The 26,135-nt window shown below is 51.9% G+C and overlaps 1 protein-coding gene across 1 annotated transcript; it reads right to left on the bottom strand.

Moving 5' to 3' along the window:
- On the bottom strand, window positions 1-24,417 carry LRFN2 (leucine rich repeat and fibronectin type III domain containing 2). Its single transcript, XM_012928493.2, has 2 exons — window positions 23,013-24,417; window positions 1-1,004 (listed from the first exon to the last, which is right to left on the bottom strand). Exons 1-2 carry the CDS (start codon window positions 24,401-24,403, stop codon window positions 17-19), a joined length of 2,379 nt encoding a protein of 792 aa, XP_012783947.2. The 5' UTR covers window positions 24,404-24,417; the 3' UTR covers window positions 1-16.
- Window positions 24,418-26,135: the final 1,718 nt, after the last annotated feature.

Raw genomic sequence — 26,135 nt, 5'->3', positions numbered from 1 at the left:
GGGAGCCCCCCTCACCCTACACGGTACTCTCCATCACCCACTCAGAGCTGCCGAATGTGCCGCGGGCCCCCAGCAGGTCACTCTCCTCAAAGGGCAACAACATGCCATTGACAGAGAGGCTGCGTTTGGTCCAAATGTTGGAGACCCTCCGAGGGGGGCTGTACCCACTGGGGGCACCTCCTCCTGCAGCTACTGCAGCAGCTGCAAAGTCCCCCATGTCAAATGAGTGGCTTCGTTTGGTCTTGCCCTCCAAGGGCAGTGGGAGCAGGCTCCTGGCCCGGGCTGCTGGGGGTCCCAGCAGTGGCTCTCGGTCGGAGTGGTGACCCCTGGCCGGTGTCCCAGACCCTCTCCCGGCTGGAGTCCTGGAGTCCAGCAGCTCCTCCTTTCTCTGACTTTTGAGGTCCAGGGAGGCAAAAGCTCCCATCAGCCGATCCAGATTGGGCTTGGGGCGGGTGGCAGGGGGCGGGAGCCTCCAGGGACCCCGGCCCAGCCCCGCTGCCTCCCCACTGCCCAGAGAGCTGGAGGAAGACGAGTCACTGCCTCGAACCAGGGTGGCACTGAAGTCCACAAGCTCATTCCGCACCACCACCTTGGGTGGCACTTGTGATGGCTGCCCAGCAGGTGCAACGCCCAGAGGCGGTGGCGGCGGCAGCTGGGCCCCGTTGGTCTGTGCGTACACGTTGCTCACAGCAGCTGTGGTCATCTTGCCAGGTCCTTCCTGGCTGCAGACCTTGTAACGCACCATGAGGATGACAATGAAGACCAGCAGTGTGGCCACAATGATGCCCCCGATTACAAGGATCATGGTACCGCCCAGGATCTGGCTGTGCATGGACTGGCACTGTGTGTAGTCCGCCTTGGTGAAGAACTGGGCGCAGCCCACGATGTTGGTGGCTGTGAGCGTTGTGGCCGTGTCGTCCCACATGGCCAGCACACACAGGTCGTAGCCAGTCCCCGACACCAGGTTGTTGACCACGAAGGCCTTGTTGGAGGCTGGGATCATCCTGGGGTGGGATGGGGGTAGGGGGAACATAGATAGCAAGAGGTGGTGGGGAGGGGACGGGGCCGAAGTGGAATGACAGGGAGGAAGAGGATGGTAGGTGTGGATAGCACACAGGAAACGGGGAAAGGAAAGAGGCAGACCACACCCACCCAGGTAAAGGAGCAGGCAGGTAGGTGGGGTGACAAGCAATGTGGGCAATTGAAGGGAGGAGTGTGAGGATGTGAGCGAGGATGTCAAGGGGAGTGGTTGGGGGGACATGGAGATGCAAAGGCAGCAGGAGTGAAGACAGGACAGGGAGGAGAGACCAGGCCGGGTAGGGGGAGGTGGAGGTAGAGAGGGGAAAGGGGAACACTCCAGCAGAGTTGAAAGAGGACACACAGGGATGGGAGGGAAGGACAGAGGCAGAGAAATTAAAGAAGTGATGAGGCAGACATTACATACAGGGACCCCTGCTCCTCCCCACAGCGGCTGCAGCTCTTCCCCAGGGCCTCTGGGCAGCAGGGGTGAGGATGAGGCCCACCTCAGTTCCCCAAGATGCATCAAGGTCACCTGTGACATGAAGCCCTCTCTAAGGACCCTGTCCTGAACAGCGAACACCAACTCCTCTCCAAAAGGGGCTCCCCCATGATTCGGGGTTGGCTCCAAGCAGAAGGAACCTGGAGTCAGGGGAGGGGGTTGCACTCAACCAAGTTGAAGGCTAGGGGGCACTGTGTACCCCACAGGAAGGGTTGACACAGGGGTAGTGGGCCAGCCTGATCCAGGACACCCAGGGGAGGGGTCTGGATCCTTTGGCTTAGGAAGGGTCAAGTGGGGCACTATCTCCAGACATTGGGGCCCATCCTTGGCATCCTGCTTGGATAGAAGCCTGGACGCAAGCCCTGATCACCACGTTCCTTATTATGCCTGCCAACTCTCTCAGTAACCTCACAGACACACTGGAGGTGCCACTAAGCCACTCTCCTGGAAGCCCCTCCACTCGTTTCTCCAGCCCCATGTCACTTGAGAACATCCTTTCCCATCCACCTCTGCTCTCTCCAAACCTGAGCCAGGCAGCTTAATTGAGATCTCAGATTAAAAAATACCAAAGCCTGAAGGCTGAATGATACCTTCTGTCTGGGACACACCCACCCCCGCCGCGTGCAGGATGAGAGCTGACAGGCTGATATTGATGTCCCATCATGCTCAGCCCCAGGGGGTGCCTGCTGGAGGAAACCTAGCCCCTGCACGCCCCACCCCTCCCCCTGGCCCATGCTGACAGCAGGAAAAGTTATAGGGAAGGCAAAGCCAGCCAGAGGGTGCCATCCAGCAAGGACCCCGTGAGTCAGACCTTTGGGCCATCTACAACCTCTCTAGTGACCATTTAATGTGGACCTCATGGCAGTTCTGGGAAAGCATTGTTCAGTGCTCACATTTTAGAGGAGAAATGGCTACAGCTCAGACACTGACATCACACGGCTACAACTGTTATTACCAGGCAGCTGGCACTTTAGCTTCTGGGCCCACAGGCTGGGCCTGGTCTCCGCAGTGTGACAGGTACAGGGGCAGTTTTCTCTGTCCTAGTAAAAAGTCTGCCTTGGCCCATCACTGGTCAATAACTCCATCTTGCGCAGCAGCATCAGGAGCTTGTCACAGCTTGTCTTCCTCTGTGCCTTGCGCCACCTGCTGGGCAGAGCCCTGGGAGCCTTGTGTGGCCAGCGCTTCTGGGACACACTTGTTCCCCAAAGCCTGGCTCCTTCCTCCTCAGGCTACGAGGACAGGCAGGAGCTAAGCCTACCAAGAGCAGTGACCATCACAAGACCAACCCTCTAGCGGCTGTTGTGTGCCAAGCTGTGTCTGTAGCCCCTTGTGTCATTCCGTCAGCTTGTGCCTCAGCAATTCCCTGAGGCAGCACCTTTAAGGCCACCGTTTCACAGGTGACACAGCAGAGGCATTGGGCAAAGGCCAGCCAAGCCATGATAGACTCCTGTCTATCATGAGCGTGGTGGCCCCTCCTCCCTCAAGTCATGGGCAGTTGAGAGCACTTGCCCTGCCCGAGGTGTGAGCCTGCCTGTGCAATGACACCTGCTCAGTGCCAGGGGTTCTGCCTTTCTTCCTGCAGTTAACCCTCCCAACAGCAGCATGGCATGCATAGTGGATCTGAGTCCAAAAGTCATCTTGGTGATTAGACACCTTCTCCTGGGCAGCAGACCCTGCTGCTAACAAGGCTGAAGTTAAGAGGCCAGTAAGGTGATATCGTGGGTAAAGGTCACGGCCTGTGATACCAGCAACCCATGTGGGTGCCGGTTCATGTCTCAACAGGTCCCTTCTGATCCAGCTCCCTGACAACACTCCTGGGAAAAGCAACAAGAGACCCAAGTGCCTGGGCCCTTGTACCCATGGGAGACCCGGAAGAAGCTCCTGGCTTGTCCCAGTTCTAGCTGTTGTAGCCATTTGAGAAGTGAATCAGTGGAGGGAAGATCTTGTTCTTTCTCAGTAACTCTGTTTCAAGTGAATAAATCTTAGGAGGAAAAAAAAAAGAGCAGTTAACATGAGAATTGCCGCTGTGCTGAACACTACGCTGATGACTTTGAGGAGATGGACACTCATTTAATCTTCAATGACTATTACTACTGCCTTCTCTACATTAGGAAAACTAGGAACACTAGGAAACTAGTGCACAGGAAGTTCAAGCCACCAGCCCAAGGATGCCTAGCCAGTAAGTGCCAGAGGTGGCTCCAGGGCCATGCTGCCATCTTCCTGACCTCCTGGGTGACTTCACACAGGACCCTGCTTTCCTTGCTGTCTAGATCGGGAGATATTGTAATGTGATAGAGCTGCTGGTGAGCTGTGCTAACATAGGTGTCCCAGCAGCAGGAAGAAGACTGGGATGGCAATTCCTGAGTCCCCTGTCCCAGGACTCTGTGTGTGTGTGTGTGTGTGTGTGTGTGTGTGTGTGTTGGAGCAGAGTGGGCACTGAGGAGACATGAGCACAGTCAGTCAATTGTCTCCAAGCTGCCTCTGACATTCAGGCACTGCCCTTGTGCTAGGAGGCTCACAGCCATTATCTCATTGAGCCTCCTGACAACACTCTCATTTATAGAAGAAGAGAACCCATTTACACTTTCCCTCCGGGTGAGGACAGAGCTCAGAGCTGACTGGCTCCATTGGGATCCAGAGTGCATACTCAGCTAAGGCAAGAGCACAGGCTGGGCATTGGGTGCAGAGGTCAAGGCTCCACTGGGATGCCTAACCTCAAAGCAGAGGGCCTAAGTTCCAGTCCCAGCTGCACGCCGCATCCAAATTCCCTGCCAGTGTGCAACCTGGGAGGCTGCAGGTGAAAGCTCATGCAGTGGGGTCCCTGATCCCCACAGAGGAGGCCCAGATGGAGCTCCTGGCACCTGGCTTTGGTCTGGTTTTAACCCTGAATGTTGAAGACATTTGGAGATTGATTCCAGTGGGTTGAAAGTTTCCCCCTCTAACTCACTCTCTGCCTCTACTTTTCAAATGAATAAAATGAAAAACAATTAATAGTTAACTATCTTTTATGTAAAAAAATCAAGACACATCTACCCCCACATAGCCAATAGACAACCTGCATGAAAGTCACATGAAAGGTGTTACTCAGACACTACTGACTGAGATGGAACTTCAGTCACATCAGTGCACACCTGTACACAGCATCGCTCCCCACACACACTAACTACTGATGCTCCAGGCTAGCTCCTGGGAGCCTTGGCTCACCCTTCATTCCTGCCCACAGCCCATGTCTCTGGCTTAGACATTCCAAGCTTCAAACGCAGGTTGTGGCATGTACCTCCCTATTTCTGACTCTAATGAGTGTGGTGGCCTCCAGACGGGCTCTGTCTCCGTTTATGCTTCCCTAAAAGTCCACTCTCAGCACTGCCCCCACCAATGCTGAACTAATAACACCCAGCCCTGGTCAGACCCTTTGGCTCACCAAGATGGTCTCCAGGATCTCTTCGAGGCAGCAGGAGTTCCTGAGCTGGGCTCCCAAACCAGACTGCCTGTCCCATTTTTTCTCCTAGCACCTGCACACCCTCTTAACTTTGCCCATTTTTGAAAACCGTCCTCTAGTGTGGACCCCCTCAAGACTTTCCTTCAGGGGAAAAAAGACTAAAGAGGGCATTTATTAATGAATAAGTGAACAAGAGGTGCATAAGGAATGGGAGACTTCACAGGATGTGCAGGAACCCAAGGCTGGTGGTTACTGAGGCATCCTTGCCCCCTTGGCCCAGGAAGGAGAGACTCGTGTAGGTCAGTCTGGTGAATGGACTGTTTGCCCCTGCTCTCTGTTCCAACAGAGCAGAAACCAGGAATATCAATTGGTATCACCTTGACATCCAAGTACATAAAGATTCCCTTCTGATGATTTAATCCTATTATATTCTTTAAAAGCAATTGTGTTTTATTTATTGGAAGGAATAATAACATAAGAAGAAGGGAAGGAATGAGACTTTTCACCCCACTGGCCCATTTCCTAAATGGGTGCTATGGTCAGGGCTGGGCTAGGTTCCTGGACTAGGTCAGTCCTGAGCTAGGTTCCTGGCTCTGAGAATCCAGAGCTCCTTCAGAGTCTCCCACATGGGTGCCAGTGGCCCAGATAATTGGAGCATCTTCAGATAGATTAGAAGCACAGTGTCTTGGATTCCAATCTTGAGCCATTGTTGTGGTATATGATGCTGATACTGCAGGCGTTGACTTAACCCACTGCGTCACAGCACCAGCTCCTGTTATTATATTCTTACAAAGCATTGGTCTACCGGAGATTAGGGGAAATGTGAAGATGTTAAGACACACCTGTGAAGAGAGGCATTTACCAACCCTGGCAGGTGAACTTGTGGGTTGGACTGAGTCTTGAATGTAAGGGGCTGCCTCCTGCACTACAGGGTATTTAGGAACCTCCTGGCTCTAGCCTTGATGCCAGCACACATCCCAGTCTCCAAACATTGCTGACTGTCCAGGGGGATAAAAATTGTGTCCCCTTCTCCCTTGAGAGCCACTGGGTATGAGGATTTAAGAAACTGCCAGGGTTGGGCCCTGCTTGTGGCCTAGTGGTTAAAGTCCTTGGCTTGAATGTGCCGGGATTCCATATGAGCGCCGGTTCTAATCCCGGCAGCTCCACTTCCCATCTAGCTCCCTGCTTGTGGCCTGGGAAAGCAGTGAGGAAGACCCAAATGCCTTGGGACCCTGTGCACACATGGGAGACCTAGAAGAGGATCTGGGCTCCTGGGTTCAGATCAGTGCAGCACTGGCTGTTGCGGTCACTTGGGGAGTGAATCATCGGATGGAAGATATTTCTGTCTCTCCTCCTCTCTGCATATATCTGACCTTGCAATAAAAATAAATAAATCTTTAAAAAAAAAAAAAGAAAGAAACTTTCTGGGTCAACCTCACAGGGTGGGCACCAAACACACCTCACAGCCTCTTCTCTCCTCTGCCTCAGACTTCTTCAGCTACTTATCGTGGCTTAACTCAACCACCAGCAGAGAGGCATGTGGACCCTGGCCAGAGAGCCGGGGGTTATTGGGGAAGAGTACATTGGAAAGGTAGAAAGAAGACAGCTACCCAACCAGCAGGCGCCAGCCCTCCATGAGAAACATGCTCCCCAAAGCCTGAGCTACTGCTTTCCTCAGTATAAACCATCAACATCCCTGTTAGACGAATTGCTATTTTAAGTTAAGTTGCTCCAACGCGTTAAATTTAATTAAACTCATATGCTCCAAAACACAATGTGAAATTGCAACCCCAAGTCCTTACCCTGGAAAGAAACAACACAAGCCTCCTTTCTTGTGCTTGCTGCTTCTGAGTTTGCTTCCTTGCTGCCTTCATTAATATTCAGGAGGCATTTTTCTGCTTCATTTCAACAAATCTACAGCTGATGGCAGAGAAGGGAAGGAGCAGCCCTGTCATTCTACTGTTGCTTCCAGTCTGGTTCCCACTTGTCTCCCACTCTGTTCTGTGTGGCTGGAAATGACATTTTTCAGGCTCCTTTGTCTGTTGGCAGGTGGGAGCCCTGGAAGATGTGAAGGTGGGAAGCTCCTGGGTTTCTAACTTCCACCAGACACACCTGGGCATGCCCTACTCCGTGTCCCTTCCTTCCTAGGTGGAAGGTGGCAGGGGACAGGCAGTGATTTCCTGCTGCTGCTAACTTCCAAGTCCTCACGAGGTGACCCTGACAGCAGCTCGACCCTCCACCATAACCCGAGCCCTTGGCTGAAGTGTTCCCTTTCATTGCAGTTTTAGTATATGTGTTGCCGATTGAGCACTGAAGTGTTCTCTTTTACCCTCTGCCTCCACCTTGAGTGACATAGGTGGTAACCTTGGCATTGATAACAATACCCAACCTCTGGACTTGCCACTTGTGCTTTGCACTTGGGAGAAAGATGGCCCTGCCTTCAGGCCAACTGTGCTGAGCACAGCTCCAGGTTAAAGACGTGGTCCGCCCCCTCCCTGTCCCAGCCCTGGCTCCCCGCCGAGCCCTTCTGACCCACTGCAGGTAGGGATTCTTCTTCTAGGAGCACTCTTTCCCCCACCTCATTCTGGTAAGGACTGATGCAAATCCCATCTCTGGGCGAGCTCTCCCCTGGGTTCTGTCCCCCAGAGCCTTGCTAGTCATCTTCTGCTAGTGCCTACACCTGCCTCTCCCTTGAGACTAGGGCAGGGCCTTACCCGTCTTTGTAAAGCTCTCTTTCCAGCCACTGTATCTGGTCTACAGCCAATGCCGAGTAGCTACAAGGGAATTTCAAAATGGTTGGTGGAAAAATGGAATTCAAAGATGAGTTGATTTGGGGACGAACATTTCTTTTTTAAAAAAATCTATGCCTAGTTTTTTCTTGCTGTGCCTTTGCCATGAGCACTCTTCTTTGCCTGATGACTTGGGAAGTGCAGGCCATTATGCTTTGTGAAATGTGGAACCCCGCATAAATGTGAGGGTTGCTTGTGGAAAAGCACCAGCTGGGGGCCCTAGCTGGTCCTGAGGAAATCTCCCCATGTAGACGTATCCTGTCTTCCTGAGCTCCCCAGCTGAACTGCTGAAGACTCTTGTTGGATGTGCCTGTGTGTGTCTATGGGGAGTGTAAGCACAGGTGTCTGAGGGAATGTGTGTGTGTGTACATGTGTAAAATGTGTGAGGTAGGGACCAGAGGCGTGGTGTAGTAAACTAAGCCTCCTACTCTACCACCAGTATCTCAGATGGGTATGTTAGTGCCACCTGCTCCATTTCCCATCCAGCTCCCTGCTCATGACCTGGAAAAGCAGAATAAGATGGTTCAAGTCCCTGAGCCCCTGCACCCATGTGGGAGACCCAGAAGAAGCTGCTGGCTTCAGATTGGCTCAGCTCCTACCTTTGAGGTCATTGGGGAAAGTGAGCCAGCAGATTGGAAAATCTCTCTTGGTTGCACCTTCTCTCTGTAAATCTGCCTTTCCAATAAAAATGATTCTTAAAAATGAATCTTAAAACAAAGACAAAAAAACCCAAAGCGTGTGTGGTATGCCTGGGTCAAATGACCCCAACAGGGTCATTGAGTGCTGGATGTGTAGCTATTTGTGAGTGTGTGTGTATGTATGTGACAAAGTGTGTTCAATATGTAGACAGGTATTTTAAAAAGTTGGTGAAAAATGGTCTTAAAATACGTTTATTTTGATGCAAAGAATTTTGAAATGTATACACAGTGTTTTCATAATATACATTTTTTTCCCATGAGCTTGTCAAAAGAAACTTATTCATTTGAGAATCAGTGGTTGACCAAGACCTCAGGATGAGCGAGAGCATCTTGGCTGACCTCAGGGCAAGGGGAGAGTCAGGAGGTCCGAGGACAGGGTGTTGACACTGGACCACAAGGATGCACACCCAGCACCATCAGTGGCTGGTCACGTGGCCTTGGGTTTAGATTAGATTCTGTGTGAAAGGGGAGATGGTGCAGTCCCTCTCAGTGGGGCTTCCAGGACTGAGTCAATCCCTGACTTTTGATGGGGCTGGCATTGTGGCACAGCAGGGAAAGCTACCACTTGCTACGCTGGCATCCCATATGGGCGTTGGTATGAGTGCTGGTTACTCCAGTGCTGATCCAGCTCCTGGAAGGCAGTGGAGGATGATTGGGGTACCTGGGCCCCGACACCCACAGGAGAGATGTGGATGGAGTTCCACATTTGTTCTTTCTGTATCTCTTCTCTGTCTTTTTCTTTCAAATAAATGTAATCTTAAAAAACAAAAACCTCCTCTACATTTGAACAAAGCCCAAGCCATCAGTGAATGCTCCTTGATACTAGAGATTATGAGCAGGAATTGCCCGGATCTGGTGGGGCAGAAAACAAAGGTAGGCATGAAGACAATATCAGCCAGTAGGGCAGCCCCCCTGCCCAGCTCACCAGCCCAAGAGGCCAGCCGTCTGAGCTGGGGTAGGGGCTGTGGTGGGCTCTGGGCACCCCTGGTCCCTGTCCAGACATGTCCTCTGCTGACCTCTTTCACAGGCTGCAGGCACTCCCGAGGGTCCCTCCATCAGGGGTCTCCAGCACTATCCCCACATGTCCAACACTGTGGCATTCCCACTAAAGATTTTCCCAGCCCTGGGCAGCTCTCAGTGGCTCAGCACCTCTGCTGGAGCAGGACCAGCAGCTATGTCCTCCCTCCCCACTGGTCCCAGTGAAACTCCCAGAGCTGCCCAGAGCTGGTCAGCATTCCCCTTGAGGTATGTGAAGTGATGCAGCTCTTCCATTCTCCCTGGGTCCTACACTTCTGCATGGAGCATTTCTGGTCCTTGGGACCCTGCCCAGCCATACAGTTCCTGGCTCAGCTCCACTGCCCCCTCTCAGCCCTCCACAGGGTGTCACTAACTCACTGACTGGGAGCGACAGCACAGTCAGACTCCATATTTCCCCATTCTGGCATCGCAGGTCTCATGAGCACCCCTGCCTCGGAGCACCCTGGTCTTCCCAGGGACTGCATCTGCAGGGAGTGGCTAGCTATCGTGATGCAGGTGGGGATGTCCCGTGCTGTCCCCAGTGCTGCCCTGCAGTCACAGTGCCCCACTCTGTTCTCCTTCTTAGGGCTGAGCTGACCTAGGCAGGCGTCATCACCACCTACAACCTCTGTCCGTCCATCTGGTTTGCTTCCTTCATGTCTTTCCAAATAAATCCCAATTGGGCCCTGCTTGTGGTCTAGTGGCTAAAGTCCTCGCCTTGAATGCGCCGGGATTCCGTATGGGAGCCTGTTTTAATCCCAGCAGCTCCACTTCCCATCCAGCTTCCAAATAAATCCCAATTATGCTTAGCTTTTGCTTCAGAGAAAAGGATATGGGCTTTGGGATCGGACAGGAGTCCCTCTCTGAAAGTCAGTCCTGCCGCCGAGGAGCTAGCTAATGTGTGAAGCTTGGCTGTGTCTCTTCTCTCTTGGAACCTCAGTTTGCCTTCCTGAGAAATGGGGCAGCACGGCCACCGTTCAGCCAAGAAGGAGAGGAATTTAGTGCAGTGGCAGGGAGAGAAGGGTGGAACACGAGGAAAGAATGCCCCAAGGATTCACAAAGAAAGACTTGGATGGCCTGGACCTGGGCCTTCTCACCCAGGATTGTTTTCAGTCTGTAGAGACAGCGAGAAGGTAGGCAAACCCTCAGCCCCATTTTAAACATGGAAGAACCTGGACCAAGATGGTCGAGATGAATGAGTCAGCACACAGGATCTCTAGGGATTTGGCTGTCCCCCTCCCACTCTGTGAGCTCTCCGCAACCTGCCCACACAGGGCAACGGGGCTCTGAAGTACAACCTGTGGACCATCCCTCTTTTTGCTGCCAGATGCCCTCCATCAGATCAGCAATCCTGCTGGTGGGGTTTAGAGGAAAGGTATTTTTGCATCTCCCAGGTTTCAGCTCCTAGTAGAGCCAAAGAAACACATCTCTCACCAGGAAATTTCAGGCTTTCTGATGGATGAAGGAAGCATTTGGGGAGAGGGCCCCAATTCTAGGTGCATTCCAGACAGAGTGGCTGACAGCAGGGCTAGGTACAGTGGAGGCAGCCTACCTCCCAGTTCCCCTGCTTGGACTGCAGGATAGCCATTTCAACTCCTGACCTGGAGGGGACAGAACTGCTGAGGACTCACAAGCAGCCCTGGACATTTGCAAAGCCTCCCTGGAGAAAATGAAAGCTTGAAGGAGGAAGCCTTGGGAAGCAGTCCTTGGCACGGGTTCTCTAGGCTGGCATTTTGATGGGTGGTAAAAATATCTCCCTTGTGTTCAGAGCTCGCTGCCACCACTGTCACCAGCCCAACTTCCTAGAGCCTGTCTCCAAGCCTAGTGTGCTGCAGTGGCAGCCCCAGGACAAAGAGCCCCAGGTGGCCAAGCCGATCCCCCCAGCCTCAGCCTCCATCCTCACAGTGGGGCACTAGCGGAAATGCACTCACACACCCTGAGAGTGAATGGGCAACCAGGAATCTTATAGCACATGCCTCAAGCTAACCAACTAGGCCCAGACATGACCACCTCTGTCAGTCAGGGGTGGTGGGGAGAACACAGGATCTGGGTGTGGGACAGCATGGGGCAGCGTAGGGGTGAGGGGAGAGGTACCCCGCACAGGGAGACCAGAAACTCCTCTATGTTCCAGGGCTAAGAGCCAGGCCTCTTCAGCAAGACTCCTGGGCCAAGCAGACGCAGCCTGGAGAGTTCTACCCAGAAAATCCTCTCTTGGTACTTCCTGTTCTCTGCAGGAGGAGGATTTTATGCTCAGTTAGGCTCCCATGCCCTGAACTGCTGTCCTGAGGTGCCCAGGGTCCTTCCTCCCATGTGTACAGGAGCAGGAGGGTCGCAAGATTTAGCTAAGATCCCCTGTAGCTGTCCCTCCCTCTGCCTGAAACTGGTCCTCGCCCTGGTCCTGCCCTGCCCTAGCCTGTGGCAATGGAAGTTCCTTCCAGCTGCTTCCAAACCTCCGCAGCTCCAGTTCCTTTTATCCCGTATAAAACCCAAGGCCTCGCCACTGTCCCAGGTGTCAGGGCTCCAGCCAGTCCTGCCTCACTGCCACTCCTCTTTCAGGGTCCTTTCCTGTATGGGGTGAGAGGTGTTTCAGTTTTTTTTTTTTTAATTTATTTTTTTATTTTTATTGCAGAAGTCAGATATACAGAAGGAGAGTCAGAGAAAAAGATCTTCCATCCATTGATTCACTCCCCAAGTGGCCGCAATGGCTGGAACTGAGCCCATCTGAAGTCAGGAGTCAGGAGCCTCTTCCAGGTTTCCCACATGGGTGCAGGCTCCCAAGGCTTTGGGCCGTCCTTCATTGCTTTCCCAGGCCACAAGCAGGAAGCTGGATGGGAATCAGGGCCTCAGGGATTAGAACCGGTGCCCATATGGGATCCTGGCGAGGACTTTAGCCACTAGGCTACCATGCCGGGCCCATGATTCAGGGTTCTTTTCTCACTCATCAGGGCCCTGCACCAAGGTCACTGCTTGAACACTAAGCACCAGTCTGAGTTTGTAGTAACACCTGTGTCTTTTTTTTTTCCTCTCTCCCCCAAAGAATAGAAACTGCTTGAAAGACTTATGGTCTTGCCCAGACACCTGCCTTCACCCCTTTCCTCCGCTGTTTACCCGCAACGGCTACCCTAGCCTTCCCTTTCTAGAAAACACCGGTTTCCCCAAGACACAGCCACAAGCCTCACCCCCCCCCCAGAGGGCACCCCTCCTGTTGAGGCATAGAAACTCATTCCAGCTAGCTTCAAGCCAACATATTCTGTTGAAGAATTCATTTATGTTTTAACCTCATGGTTGGGGGTGGGGTCGCCTTGTTAATTACCAAGCTGAAGAGCTCCTGAACTGTGGCTGATCCCCTAGACAGAAGGTGCTGGGTTTGATGGCGCTCTCTGATGCTGCATTTCCTGTCCTGCATCTTCTTTCCAGAGGCAGGCATATTTCCCACACCTAGCTCTTCCACCCTGGGGCATCAGACCCCCCAGTGATGTCCTGCGCAGAAGCCCGCCTCTGGTGCTGCCTGCACAATGCACCCAGCCAGGGACAGCCCTCTCTCCCATGCCATTAATGAGCCCCGTCATCCATTCTTCCTTTCACCCAGGGCTGGCACCTCCCCCTCTGCAGTTTTGTGTGACTCTTCCTGCTCCCCCAACCTGTCTCTGAGATGCTCAGGATGATGGGCGTTAATTTGATTTTTTGGCCCAAATCCGCCCGTTGCCCACAGGGTGCCCACTCCCGCCAGGCATGCACATACCAGACCAGCAGCCTAATTGGCAACCACAAAGACATTCCTCTTTGCTTCTCTCTGCAGTGTCTCGAGAGAGGAGAAAAGAGAACTAGCAATGAACAGAACAGCAGCCCTAATCCGTTGTCTTCCCCGGCTGCTTCTCTGTGTTGTGGCTGTGTGGGCAGGTGCCAACCCACGCAGCCATGTGGCCACCTTCACCCAGGCCTCCCACCAGTCATGCTTCTCTTTTGACTTCCTTTCAGGTCACTGGGTCTGAGGGGGCACAATAGCAGCAGAAGCCAGCAGGCAGGCCTTTGGAGTGGGGAGCTCTTCAAGAGAGAAGAAGCATCAGGGAGGTGGGTGCCTTTCATGGTCTGGCTCCCCCAGACACAGCCCATAGGACAGGAATTTGAGTGGCCGATGGGGCCAGCAGGTGGGGAAGGACTTCTGTAGTGGGTATTTGGATAAGCAAGCTCACACAGTGGGCACTTGGAGCTCTGTCTTGCTGGCCCACCAGGAGGCAGCACAGAATATGCCTTGCCTGCCCTCCTTCCTTTTCCCAAAGGTGAGGGGGATAAGGTGTTCACCCTTTCACCTTCCCTGGTACAGGCTCAGGGCTGCTCCTGGGGAGCCTGGGCCATGCCATAGCACAGGCCCCAGACTGAAAGAGTCAGCCGGCACAAGAGCCCCTGCGCACATCGTGGGAACAATTTAAGGACCTGCTCAGTCTCTAAGGTCTATGGAGCTCCTGTACCAGCGCTAGATCACCGCCTTTTGGGGATCTCTGACACAACAGGTACAACCCCCAAAGCTGGATGAGCTGGAGTAGCTGTATCCCTGCTCCTCTTTCATGCCTATCATCGCCTCTAATTCCACAATCAGCTCTGAGGGTGGTGGAAGGGTCAATACCTCCCCAGACAAAAGGGCAGGAGGCAAAGGCCCAACTGAGCATGGGGTAGAGAGCTGTTGAAGCATGGCACCTAGACCCAGCTCAGGCTGAGCCTGAGGCTCTCAGCAGGACAGGGGGAGATTCTGATGTGCAGCCGGCACTGAGAAACACGGGACTGCTGGAAAAGGCAGCCATGGAGTCAGATGCTTGGGTCCCCACACCAACCTGACTGCCGCAGACTGGGCATGGGACCTGGGAACATACCTGGGGAAGTCTAGTGAACAGAGGAGTGTTCACTGGTGCGCTGATCTTCACCCCCACACCAGCACTGGTCCCCACGTTCCAGGTACCCCTCCCTACCCAACCCCTTCTTCTGGAAACATTCATGGTACTTTCCCTCCTGATATGAAATATATATACATATACTATTCAACCCCAACCTCCAAATGAACCAAATGTACACTGCATAAAAGTCACAGAGGGGTGGGTGCTTGGTGCAGTGGGAACATTCCATATTGGGGTCCTTGGGTTGGAGTCTCACTCAGCTCTCCATGCTGCTTCCTGCTAATTCTCACCCTGGAAGGTAGCGGGTGATGACTCAAGCCCTTGGGTCTTTGCCACCCACAGGGAAGGCATGATTGCATTCCTCACTCCTGACTTTGACCTGGCCCAGCCACGGCCTTTGAAAGCATTTGGAGAGTGAACTAGCAGTGAAAGAGCTCTCTCTCTCTCTGCCTTTCAGACAAATAAACCATTTTAAAAGAAGAACAGAGGGCTGATTCTCTGGTGTTTTTACTGGAGGAGGAACCCTCATTCCAGAAGAAAGTGTGACCAGCTGCTTGCTGCCATTCCTTTACTCCTGATCATTATTTCTCCCTTCAGACACGTCTTTAGCCAGAGCCTGGAGAGAGTACAGAGAGAATGACATGTCGAGAAATTAGTCACCTCTGAGCAGATGCCCCAGAAGTTTCTCAATCTGAGTGGTGTCGCTTTCCTGAGCAGAGTGAGATGGGCAGGGTGTGAGAGGGACATGATTCCTGACATGTCATCAGGAATATTGATGTCTACATTCTGGTAGTCTCTGGGCTTTGAAGTTCCATCATTGAGGGATTTGCTCCTTTGAGTCTTCCAGAGTTGCCAAGTTTACTATGTATCATGATCCCTTAAAAACCCCATCAGACCATGTTCCAGGTTACAGCTTTGTTTTTTGTAAAGGCAGCTTCCTGGGGATCAGGGAGAAAAATAGTACTCCTGGAAAGGAAGGAGGCTGGGTCCTAATAAATAGTCACAGATCTCCAGGACCCTCCTCTCCACACACCTTTGCCATCTCTGCTCTTCTCTTGTCCAGCTTCTTGGCTCCTTACAAAGGAGATGTGATAGCCAGAATGCCGGCAGCTGTTTTGTACTATGAGGTGACCTTGAAGACAGACAATGTGCAGAGGCTAGAACAGAAAGCTAGAAGGAGCTGGGCTCCTGGTGACCCTGTTGCCCGGGAAACCAGCCTCAAACTTCTCCCTCCCTGGACTTCTTTTACGTAAGAGGCAAATAACCTGTTATGTGTTGAGGTCACGTTCACTTGCATTTTGTGCTCATCTATTTTTGCTTTCTCTTTGATGCCACTAGCAACTTGATGACTTTACAAGGGTTCCTTAAGTGTGACAGGGGACCCCAAGTTCTCTTGTCAGTGTCCCGCTTGCTGTCCCACGTGGCTGTCTATGAGTGAGCCAAGCTTCTCATGGCACACCTCAAATCCCTAGGCTCCAACAGTGCTGGGACTTGGGAATGCAGATGTCAGTAACTGGGACTGATGGAGACCACCCTGTTCTTTCCAGGAGGAAGCGTCACAGGGGGTGTGCCCACGGCAAGCCTCCAGCCCCGGAGAAAACTTGGGCCCTGGATGAAGATTACTTAGCTCCATTTGTGCTCTGCACAAAGTAGAGAAATCTGCTCTGTTCATTTGAGACTTGGTATTTCCATTTATAAAACAGACAGAATTTTGCTTATTCCTACTCTCGGGTGATTTAAGAATCAATTGGTACGAAAGTAATGTAGACCCACACAAACTCCAGGGCTGGCTCACTTTGATTTTGGCTTTAGTCAAGGAGCAACCTGCTTCCCAGGTCTCTCTCTCCCTCTCTTTTTTAAAGATTTATTTTATTTTTATTTGATAGGCAGAGCCATAGAGAGAGAAGACAAGACTAAGAGAAGGATGAGCTCACCAAATGACCATAATACTTGGAGCTGTGATGATCCAAAGCCAAAAGCCAGGAGCTTCTTCCCAGTTTCCCATTAGGGGCCCAAGGGTTTGGGCTCTCCTCTGCTGCTTTCCCAGGTACATTAACAGGCAGTTTGATCAAAAGTGGAGCGGCCAGGACATGAACTAGTGCTTGTAGGGGATGCTAGCATCATAGACAGAGGATTAGTGTGCTATACCATTATGCCAGCTCCAAGTTTCCTTTTTTCATAGCTCTCTCTTCCTCTGCCTGGGGGTTCTGCCTGCCCTGTCAGTGGAAGCCAGGTTGTCTGGGGAAACAGTCAAGTCCAAGGACCTTCTCCTGGCATAGATGGTGGGGCCTGCGTGTTCTCCTAATGGGAACCCCAGCTCTGTCAGCTTCCCCCACATACCCCCACCACCTGCTCCAGGCCACCAGGTTCAGCAATAGATATCCTTCTTACCCCTGGGTGGAGGGATGTGGCTGTGTGGCTGTCCCTTCCTGGGGAGTGAGAAGGCTCCACTGAGGTCTTGACTAATAAGTTTCTTAGGCAGTAGGACCAAGTTGAATTTACCCTGGTCCTTGCCTCCAACCTCCAAGGTAGACAAGCAGCAAAGAGGCAGTCTGTGATGGAAGCCTGCCAGACTTGACAAGGTGATCCACTCTGCTCAGAGTGTGTGGGTATGTGGGTGGGTGTTGGGTGGGAGGGGTGTCTGACACAGAAGCATTTGGTGTGGAAAGCAGGTCCCGCAGCTTAGCTCAGGAGTGGGGGACACTGTGGCTGTCCTCCTCCCCACTTCAGGGCCCCTCCTCTCACGGCCCCTCACCTTCTCCATAGGGAGATGTCAGCTGCTTGAGTAGCACCAGGCCAACGAGGCCACATTTGGGCTGGTTCCACAAGGTGCTTTTGGAACACACTGGCCGTCCCCCCTGAGGCCCTTTTTGACAACATGGCCTGTGACAGATGCTCCCAATGACTCTTAAACACAAGTGTTTGTGAATGTCATTTGGGCTGATCATGACAGACATGCAAAGTACGTGATTTTCCATCTCTCACCGGGGCTGAGGCCGAGCTGAGATGGGTGGGTCGTTGTTCCCTCCAGAGGGCCAGGCCAGGCCACACCCCCCACCTTGTTCACTCTTCTCCCTTCTGCTTCTGTCTGCATTAACCCTGTCCCCTTGCTGAAAGGGCAGGCCTGCACATTGAGAGACGCGCCTGTCAGCCTTCCCCAGTCACACAGCAAACACTTGTGGACTGCCCGAGTCCAGCAGGGCTTAGCTGTGTGTATTTGGATAAGGCAGATGTTTGGAGAGACCAGCCAGAACCTTGACATAATTAGGGAGCTTATTATCTGAGCAAAGAGCAGGACACCAGTGCCTTGCCAAATGCAAACCCTGTGTGAACATCCACGACTTGGGATTGCCCCTATCTCCACTCTCCTTCCTGACACACAGATAAGCCCTGATGCTTTCCAACACCTGCTCGCAGTTCCTCAGGTCTTCTGTGGACCTCAGCGTGGCTCCCTGGTGACCTGTTGATAATCTGTGTCCCTGGACACCAAGTTTCCACCAAGATCCATGTCTTTGACCTATTAGATCGGGCACTTGAACCCTGGGAAGTGGATGCTGTAGTGGGCCCAACAGGTCCAAGCAAATGAATTCAGCACCAGTGGAAGTCCTACTATCTTGGTCTTTGGATTATGAGCACCTTGAACAGGTTAGATGACGAAGATGGATATCACTGGAACGAAACATTTCCACTTTGGTCTGAAAGTCAGACTGTCTGTTCAGTATCCATGGAGCTGGCTTTAAATACATTCTTCAGGTAGAGGTTACTCACACCTGTGACAGCTTTTCCTGTTCTGCTGCTGGGCAGGCTGGATGCTCATGGCCATTCTGCTTGGTCCAGCATGTACTGAATGCTCAGATGGTAGGGGCCAGGAGTCACTAGGGGCTAGTGGTGCAGAAGAGTGTGTCACAGGAGTAGCACATGCTACAGAGCAAGAAGAATCCAAAGCCACATCACTTCCTAGCTGGATGGAGAGAAGGATGTATGTAAGACTGTTGCTGGAGTCTTGCTTTTGTAATGGACCAAAGCTTACATGTGTGTGAGTGTATATGTGTGTGTGTGTGTGTGTGTGTGTGTGTGTGTGTTTCCTTCCCTTCCAATCACAAACTCTTCCAATAAATTAAAAACCCCAAGATCTCCTCTCACCTCTAAGGTCAACTTTGCCCATCTCACATGGGATTCTGCAACCCCCTTGTCATCTCCTGGCCTCTGGACCCCCTGGCAGTGTGTGACCACAACTCCTGATAGTGATGCCAGCCTGGATGAAACACCTCGCAGCTCTGCTCTGATCAACAGGAACGACTCAGCAGAGCCATAACCTCTCATGATCTGATCATTCTTCTGTCAACACAGCTAACAACTGTGCAAGTCCTTCCACAGTGCCATCACTTGGTGGTCCTGCCTTTGAGTACAACCCAGTCCCCACCAAACTTCACTCAAGCCAGTCTTTCCCCAACCTGGATTTGTGCAGTTACAATCAATTCTTTGCACTAGCATGGACAGATAGACCATAGAGAGCTTGTTAGAAAGGGAGTCAGATTAGACAAGACAATTTGCCAAGTAGGGTAGCAAAGTTGGATGCTCCTGATCCACAGCCTCCCAAAGACATAGCTCAGTACTGTGGCAGGACTAGTCCTCAGTGGACCCTTTTTCCCAAGGGGTCACAGATCTTCATGGAGAAAGTCTCTAGAAAAAAATCGTTTTGACCTAGTGGGCCTTGGTAAGAACTAAAGACATACATGTGCCTGAAACCTTAGGCAAGTGGACAGCACAGCTCAATCCTTGAGTCGATGTGTCTGACCTTGCTGCTGCTGCCGCTGATCTTCTCACTGGGCTGGTAGGAGGCCAGGCGGAAGCTGCCAGGCCTAGCTCTTCGTCTGCTCTCAGCTCAGCTCCTTTCCCAAGCACAGCTTTTTCTTCTGGCTCAGTACTAGTTCTCCAAAACTGTTTGTGGTTTCTGCCATGGTCCCATGGTCTCTGAGTAGTTTGGACTCCCCCTCGCACTCCTCTTGAAATTCTAGCCTCTCCTCCTGGTTTGCACAAGTTCTGGTCAAAATCTGAGTACAGCTGAGAATCACAATGCAGTCTGCTAGTGTCTTCTTTGTCTGGGAACAATCCATTTTGTTAAAAATCCAGTTCCTTCCTCAGAGTCTCTCAATTGTTTTCCTCCCCAAGACATGTGGCTTTGTAGCACAGTACGAATACAGTGGTTTAGTCATGACCCTGCAGCCAGATGTCTGCGATTCAGATCACAGTCTGGCCTCTTGCTGGCTGAGTGATCCCAGGATTCGCTTGGCCTTAGATACTTCCCAGTATATCCAGGAAGGCTTGGTGGGCACTGTCTCCAAGCCTTAGCACCCAACACACAGGAAGCTGGCAACGATGCGAACCAGAGAGTGCTGCTACCGTGACCTGGAATTCCAAATGCCATCTGGAAAGCTTTGAATGAAAACATGGTGTTATGTGTCTGGCTTTTCCTCCTCTAGTTCCTTCCCTGTGGCAGATGAGAGAGTGGCCTTACTTTCCACAGTGGCCTTCTCCCTGTGACCACTACTCCTGCCAATCAGAACCTGCATGCCTTTGGTGTGTCTACATGATCAAATCGCTTTCAGTCTTCATGACCACTCTGAGAAGTTGTCTTTCTTACCTACATTTTTATGTTGAGATTTTTTAATGCTTCCCTTTTATTCCTACTAGAGGAATCTTTAAAAATTTATGGTTCTCAATCCTGAAATGAAAGCAACTTGACTTCCTTCCCAGGTGACAACAGGAGCACAGCCCAAGCCCTCTCCTGCCCCTCCCAGTACTTTTTTAAAGTGCACACAGGCACCATGGCATTTTTAGGAAGCTCCCGTTTAAAGATATTCCCATTTATTTATTTTATCTATTTTCAGAGACAAACACAATGAAACAGAGACTTCCAATCCTCTAATTCACTTTTCAAATACCTGCAACAGCTGGGACTGGGTCAGGTCAAGGCCAGCAGCCCAGAACTAAGTCCAGATGGGTGTCAGGGGTCCAAAGACTTAAGCCATCACCTGCTGCCTCCGAGGACACAGCTTAAGGAGAAAGCTGTAGAACTGGAAACAGAGGCAGGACTTGAATGCAGTCCTCATTGTGCCAAATGCCTGCCCACTTCCAGGATTTTTGAGACCCCACAGAGCAATGCCCTTCTAGAAACCTCTGCCTGTGGCCCATCTCGTCCTCCCCCCTCTTGGAAGCTGCATTTGTCCCCTTCCTCGTGTCCACACAAACCTCAGAACTGGCAGTCTTTCACCTTTACACTTCTTATCAAATTCAGGGCCCAATCACAAATTCAAAAGTGCAGAAATAGACTTATTTTCAAAAGGTCAACCTTGCAGGTTATCAAGGAAATGCAAATGAAAACAAGTTTCTATTTTTCACTCCTAGAAACGGTCAAGAAAAAAGTTATTATATTTTCAATGTTGGGGAGGTTGTGGTCAAAATGGGTACTGTCACCTTCCACTGGTGGGAGGATAGATAAGTATTTCTAGGGAATATGTAAACAATATAATGTATTTGTTAAACTAGTAATCCATGTCCTAGGAATATATATTTAGGAAACTACTGGAGTTGCACAAATGCATTGCTGCATGAAAATATCTATCACTGCTTTACTTTTAATATTGAAAAATGTGAAGCAATCTGAACATTCAACAATAGAAGACTAGTGAAATAAGTTATGGAACCATCTAATGCAATGCATTCCAGCACCACAGAAACTGAGCAAGCCATAATGCTGAGTGTCAGGGATTAAGACACAATAGTGTGCGTGGGACGATAATAAATATCACGTGGAGTTGACATAAAACTTAGAGCACATACCAAATGTCTCTGGTTAGCTTTGGATGTTGGGAATGTGGGTCATTTTTTAATTTCCCCGTTTATCATTAGAAAGACACACATGGTTTCGAGTTGAACTAGACACTTCAGTGTCTCTCTGTACATTGCATGTGTATTATGGACTGGTGTGGAAGATCAGCTCTCGCGCTGCATTCTCTCCACCCTGAGATTTGAAGCTGCTGCCTGAACCAGCCTGGCAGGTGTCCTTACAATCATATCCATGCTGCCCCAGCCTCATCCCATGGTCTCTGCTTCTTTGCACATGCTCCCTGCCCAGAAACCCCTCCACCCAGACAAGCAGAGCTGGATGAAATCTTGACAGTGAATCGGGGGCTTGCAGCTTTTTGACTGCCTGTTGAATCTCACGGCACCCCTCCTCTTCACTGTCCTCACAAGTGCATCAAAGCCGAGTGCTGCAGCTTCACAGGACGCTGAGCAGTCATGGAGCAGGAAGCTTGCAGGCCGGGTCCCCCATGTTTCCTAGGCACTGGGGCTGGTGTACCTGCAAGGAGCAGTCCTGAAGGGCAGTGGGATCCCTGGCTCTCACCCTCTGACCTCATCCCTTCCTCTACAGAACCTAAGCAATTCTGTAGCTTCCTCTCAGCCCTCTCTCCTTATCTGGCTCAGAACATGCCCTCTTGACCTTCACAAGGGCATGACAAGGTAGAAATCACTGTCACCACTTATAGGCCAGGCCCAGGTGAGCAGGACAACCTAAGCTGCATTAGAGCACATATGAAAAGGAATGCTCATGTCTGGCGGCGTGGCCTAGCAGCTGAAGTCCTCGCCTTGAACGCGCCGGGATCCCATATGGGCGCCGGTTCTAATCCCGGCAGCTCCACTTCCCATCCAGCTCCCTGCCTGTGGCCTGGGAAGGCAGTCGAGGACGGCCCAAACCTTTGGGACCCTGCGCCCTTGTGGGAGACCTGGAAGAGGTTCCAGGTTCCCGGCTTCGGATCGGTGCAGCACTGGCCATTGCGGTCACCTGGGGAGTGAATCATCGGACGGAAGATCTTCCCTTGTCTCTCCTTTGTATATCTGACTTTGTAATAAAAAAGATAAATAAATCTTTAAAAAATTTTTTTTTTAAAAAAAGGGATGCTCCTCTCTTTAGGGCTGCTAGGACAGAGAGTGGGTGATCCCAACTTGGGAGGAAGCAGAACTTGGGAATTTAAGAAACCAGAAATGAGTGTGTTCATGGGGACCGGTATTTTAGCCGAGCCTCACACCTGAAGCAAGCTCCTCACCTTGCGATTACCCAAGCCGACCCACCACTCCTTTTTTATTTTCCTTTCTGCTTTTCTTTCTTTTTTTAAAAAAAATCCAGTTTGCCATAAACGTAAACCAAGTCAAATGTGGATTGTTCCCACTTGGCAGATGTGGCAACTGAGGAAGGAGAATTAAATGACATGGAAATGGCACAGCCATGATTGCAAGCCACTCTCTGACCTCAAGGCTGAAGGTCAAATGCCTCTTCCCTTGGAGGAATCAGATTCTTTGGGCAAGAGATGGATTCATTGTCCTTGCACATCCCCCTTACTGCCACCTCTGGCTAGGCTCAAGACAGAAGGTTCCACGGCTCATAGTCACGCAACCATCTAGCACAGCCACCCACAGGAAGGAAGGCTTTTTTATCCACAGAAGATTCTTTTCTTCTTGAACTAGCAGCTGGTATTCTTCTCATACCCCCTTACCTGCACTAAAGGTCCGGTGTACCCCTTTGGGAAGAGGGACACAGATGGGCATAGCCGGGGCAGCCCCATCACCCCTCCCCTCCCTGGCAGCAGCCTCCGGCCTCACCTGTAGATCAGTACCTCGTCGTCGGAGCAGTTGTATTGCAGCTGGTACATCTTCACTCGTGGCGCAGACTTGCTGACCGACCATTTAACTAACGCCGAGGTGGTGGTCACGTCGGACACCAGCACGGCTCGTTCCGGGGGGCTTTTGGGAGGCTCTCCACCCCCACCGCCCCTGCTGGTCTTACTGGAGCCGGTGATGTCTGAGAGGCGGGACTTGGGGGGCGCCAAGCGGCTGGTGCTGTTGCTGAGGTGCGGCAGCTGGACGATGGAGACCTCTACTGTGGCGGTGGCCTCGCCTGCAGCGTTGGCCGCGATGCAGGTGAAGGGGCCGCTGTCCTGAGACGTGGTGATGAGGATGTCCAACGTGCCGTTGTCATACACAGCGGTCCTCGAGGAGTTCCCCACCAGGCGGTCATCAGGGGCTATCCAGTGGATCAAGGGGCTGGGGTCCCCGATGGCCTTGCACTTGAGCGTGGCCGCCTGACCCTCCAGAACTAGCAGCTTGTGCGTGTGCTGGGTGACAAGAGGCGGCTCGCACACAAACTCCTCCTCCCGCACGTGCCAGAAGTAGCGTCCCTTGAGTCCTCCCGGGGAACCGCAGGTCTCCAGGTCATCCTCCCGCTCCAGTCTCCGCAGCCAGAGGAGCTCACAGTTGCAGTGCAGAGGATTCCCTCCAAAACTAAAAGACAAGGCTGGGGCAAAGGGTGTGGCGGTCAGGGCAGAGGCCTGGGAGCGAGCGAAGATGGGGTCCGGTGGTAGCTTCTGCAGCCGGTTGGAGGTGAGGTCTAGGCGGGCCAGCTTCTGCAGGTCGGCAAACGTGCCTTCCGCGATGTGGTCCAACAAATTGTGGTCCAGGCTCAGCTGGTGGAGGTTGACCATGCGGCGCACAGAGCCCCAGGGCAGGCCGTGCAGGTTGTTGTAAGACAGGTCCAGGTCCTCTAGCGTCAGCAGGAAGTCCTCAAAGGCGTCTTCGGCGATGCCGCCCAGCTGGTTGTTGTTCACAATGAGGTGTTGCAAGTTGACCAAGCCACGCAGTGTGTCCTCGCCCAGGCTGGGCAGCCGGTTGCTGTCAAGGTGCAAGGAGCGCAGGCTTTCGAGGTCCAGGAAGGAGAAGGGTTGGATGTGGCTGATGGTGTTCCTGGACAGGGTCAGGTCCACCAGCCCTGTCATGTTGGCAAAGTCCTGGCGGCCGATGTGGATGATAAAGTTGCCGCCCAGGCGCAGCTCCACTGTCCGCCGGTCAATGTCGGGGGGCACAAAGAGGAGCCCCTTGGAGGGGCACAGGGTTCCCAGTGACTCAGACAAGTTCTGGCAGACACAATACTTGGGGCAGGCGTCGACCGCGGCAAACGCCATGCCAAATGCCAGCAGGCCACCAAGCAGGGTCTCCATGGTCTGGTCACTCAGGCTACAGCCCCTGGAAGGGAGGTACACAAGGTCAGGGTCAGAAGCAACATTCCACTGCCCTCCCACTCGCCCCTGCCTGAGGCAGCAGCAGGTGCACGGCCTCCTCTCCCCCACCAGCTCTTCCGATGCAGCCCAATGTTTTCTGTTCCCTGAACTCTTATTGGCTGATGTACAATTTCATTTACTCACTTATTACCTGTATTGATCCTTCCCTATCTCTTCTGCTAGAACATGAGCTTTTAGAGGGTGGTTACTTCCGTCTGCTCCATGAATCACTGTATTCCAAGGATATAGCACGGTGCCAAGAATACAGTAGATTCTCAATATATGTTTGTAGGTTGGAAGGGTAGGGCAGGAGTGCGGCTGGAGACCCCATCAGTAGTGCACTTTATAATCATTGAGTTTGGAAGATACCTAACAGCTATCTCTGAAAGTGCCTGTTCCTTTCTTATGTAGTGTAGACTCAGCAGCGAATGAAACTGAACCAGCACCCCTTAAGCACAAGGAAGTGAGTGAAGGTAGACATTGTGGCGATGTGCCTTATCTCCTGCCCCATCCACATCACCTATAGGAGTGCAGGTTCAAGTCCCAGCTATGCCTGGCTCTCATTCAGCTCCCTACCAATGCACTAGGAAGTGGCAAATGATGACCTGAGTACTTGGTTGCTGGCAAACCTGTGCAGACATGTGGAGCTCTCAGACAGAGATCCTGGCTCCTGGCTTCGGCCTGGCCCAGCTCCAGGGCTGAGGTTTCCATTTGGGAAGTGAACCAGTAAATAGAAGATCTCTATCTCTCTCTAAGTCAGACTTTCAAATCAATAAATGAACCCCTTTTAAATAGAAAAACAAGTTGCCTTCTCATCAATGACTTCTCTGAACCCTCGCCCTCACCCTCACCCCACCCACATACACTTTGCATTTTCTCCTTGGAGCTCCTCCTTTTCCACCTTACTCCACATTTAAGCTCCTCATCTCTTCATTTGCCTTCAGCTCTGACAGCACAGCCCAGAAGAAGGACTTACTTTACTCTATGTTCACTGCCAATGACCCTCGGGCAGGGAGGAACAGGAAACTGGCACAGTCTCGCTGCCTCCCACTCCGAGTTCGCTCGCTGGCCATGCTGTGCTTCTGCTGCTTGTTTCGGGTAGTGCTGCAAGCAGCCTGTGCAGCTGGACTTCGGGAGAAGTGTGCCCACTGGTTATGGAGCATCAGGCAGCCCGCTGCCTCACAAAGTACCTTGTAGGAGTGCTAACTAGGGTCCTGTGGAGACAGTCAGTCAGGGAAGTGCTGCACACTCCTGCTTGCTGCTGCTGCAAAAGCTCACTCTCTCTACACAGTGCTCCGAGAAGTAGAGAAAAGCTGCCGTAGCAGACACCACACTCGTGCTTGGCATCACTGCTATTTCTTCTTCACCACAAAGATACTCCTGTTTGTAAGGAGGTAGAGCTTCACGGGTCCCGGTCTGAAGGACACAGATGCACACAAAATGATTCATAGACTTAAAAGGAGAAACACATAGTACAGTACATTTAAAAACCAGCTCCAACCACATTTTCCACTATGTAGATTTGAATTCCATTATTGTGTCTCCTTAAGGATAAAGCCCATATCTGAGACCCTTTAAGAGCCAGGGACTTCTGCATTTCACCTGGAGTGTTATCTGAGAGGAGCACTGTTCAGTGGCAATATCATGTGAGCTGGAACTTGTCACTAATTTC

Source organism: Ochotona princeps, chromosome 1 (genome assembly GCF_030435755.1).
Source record: "Ochotona princeps isolate mOchPri1 chromosome 1, mOchPri1.hap1, whole genome shotgun sequence".
In the NCBI taxonomy this organism is placed as follows: domain Eukaryota; kingdom Metazoa; phylum Chordata; class Mammalia; order Lagomorpha; family Ochotonidae; genus Ochotona; species Ochotona princeps.
Note: the sequence above shows the minus strand (reverse complement) of the source record. Positions and strands in the feature narration are given on the sequence as shown.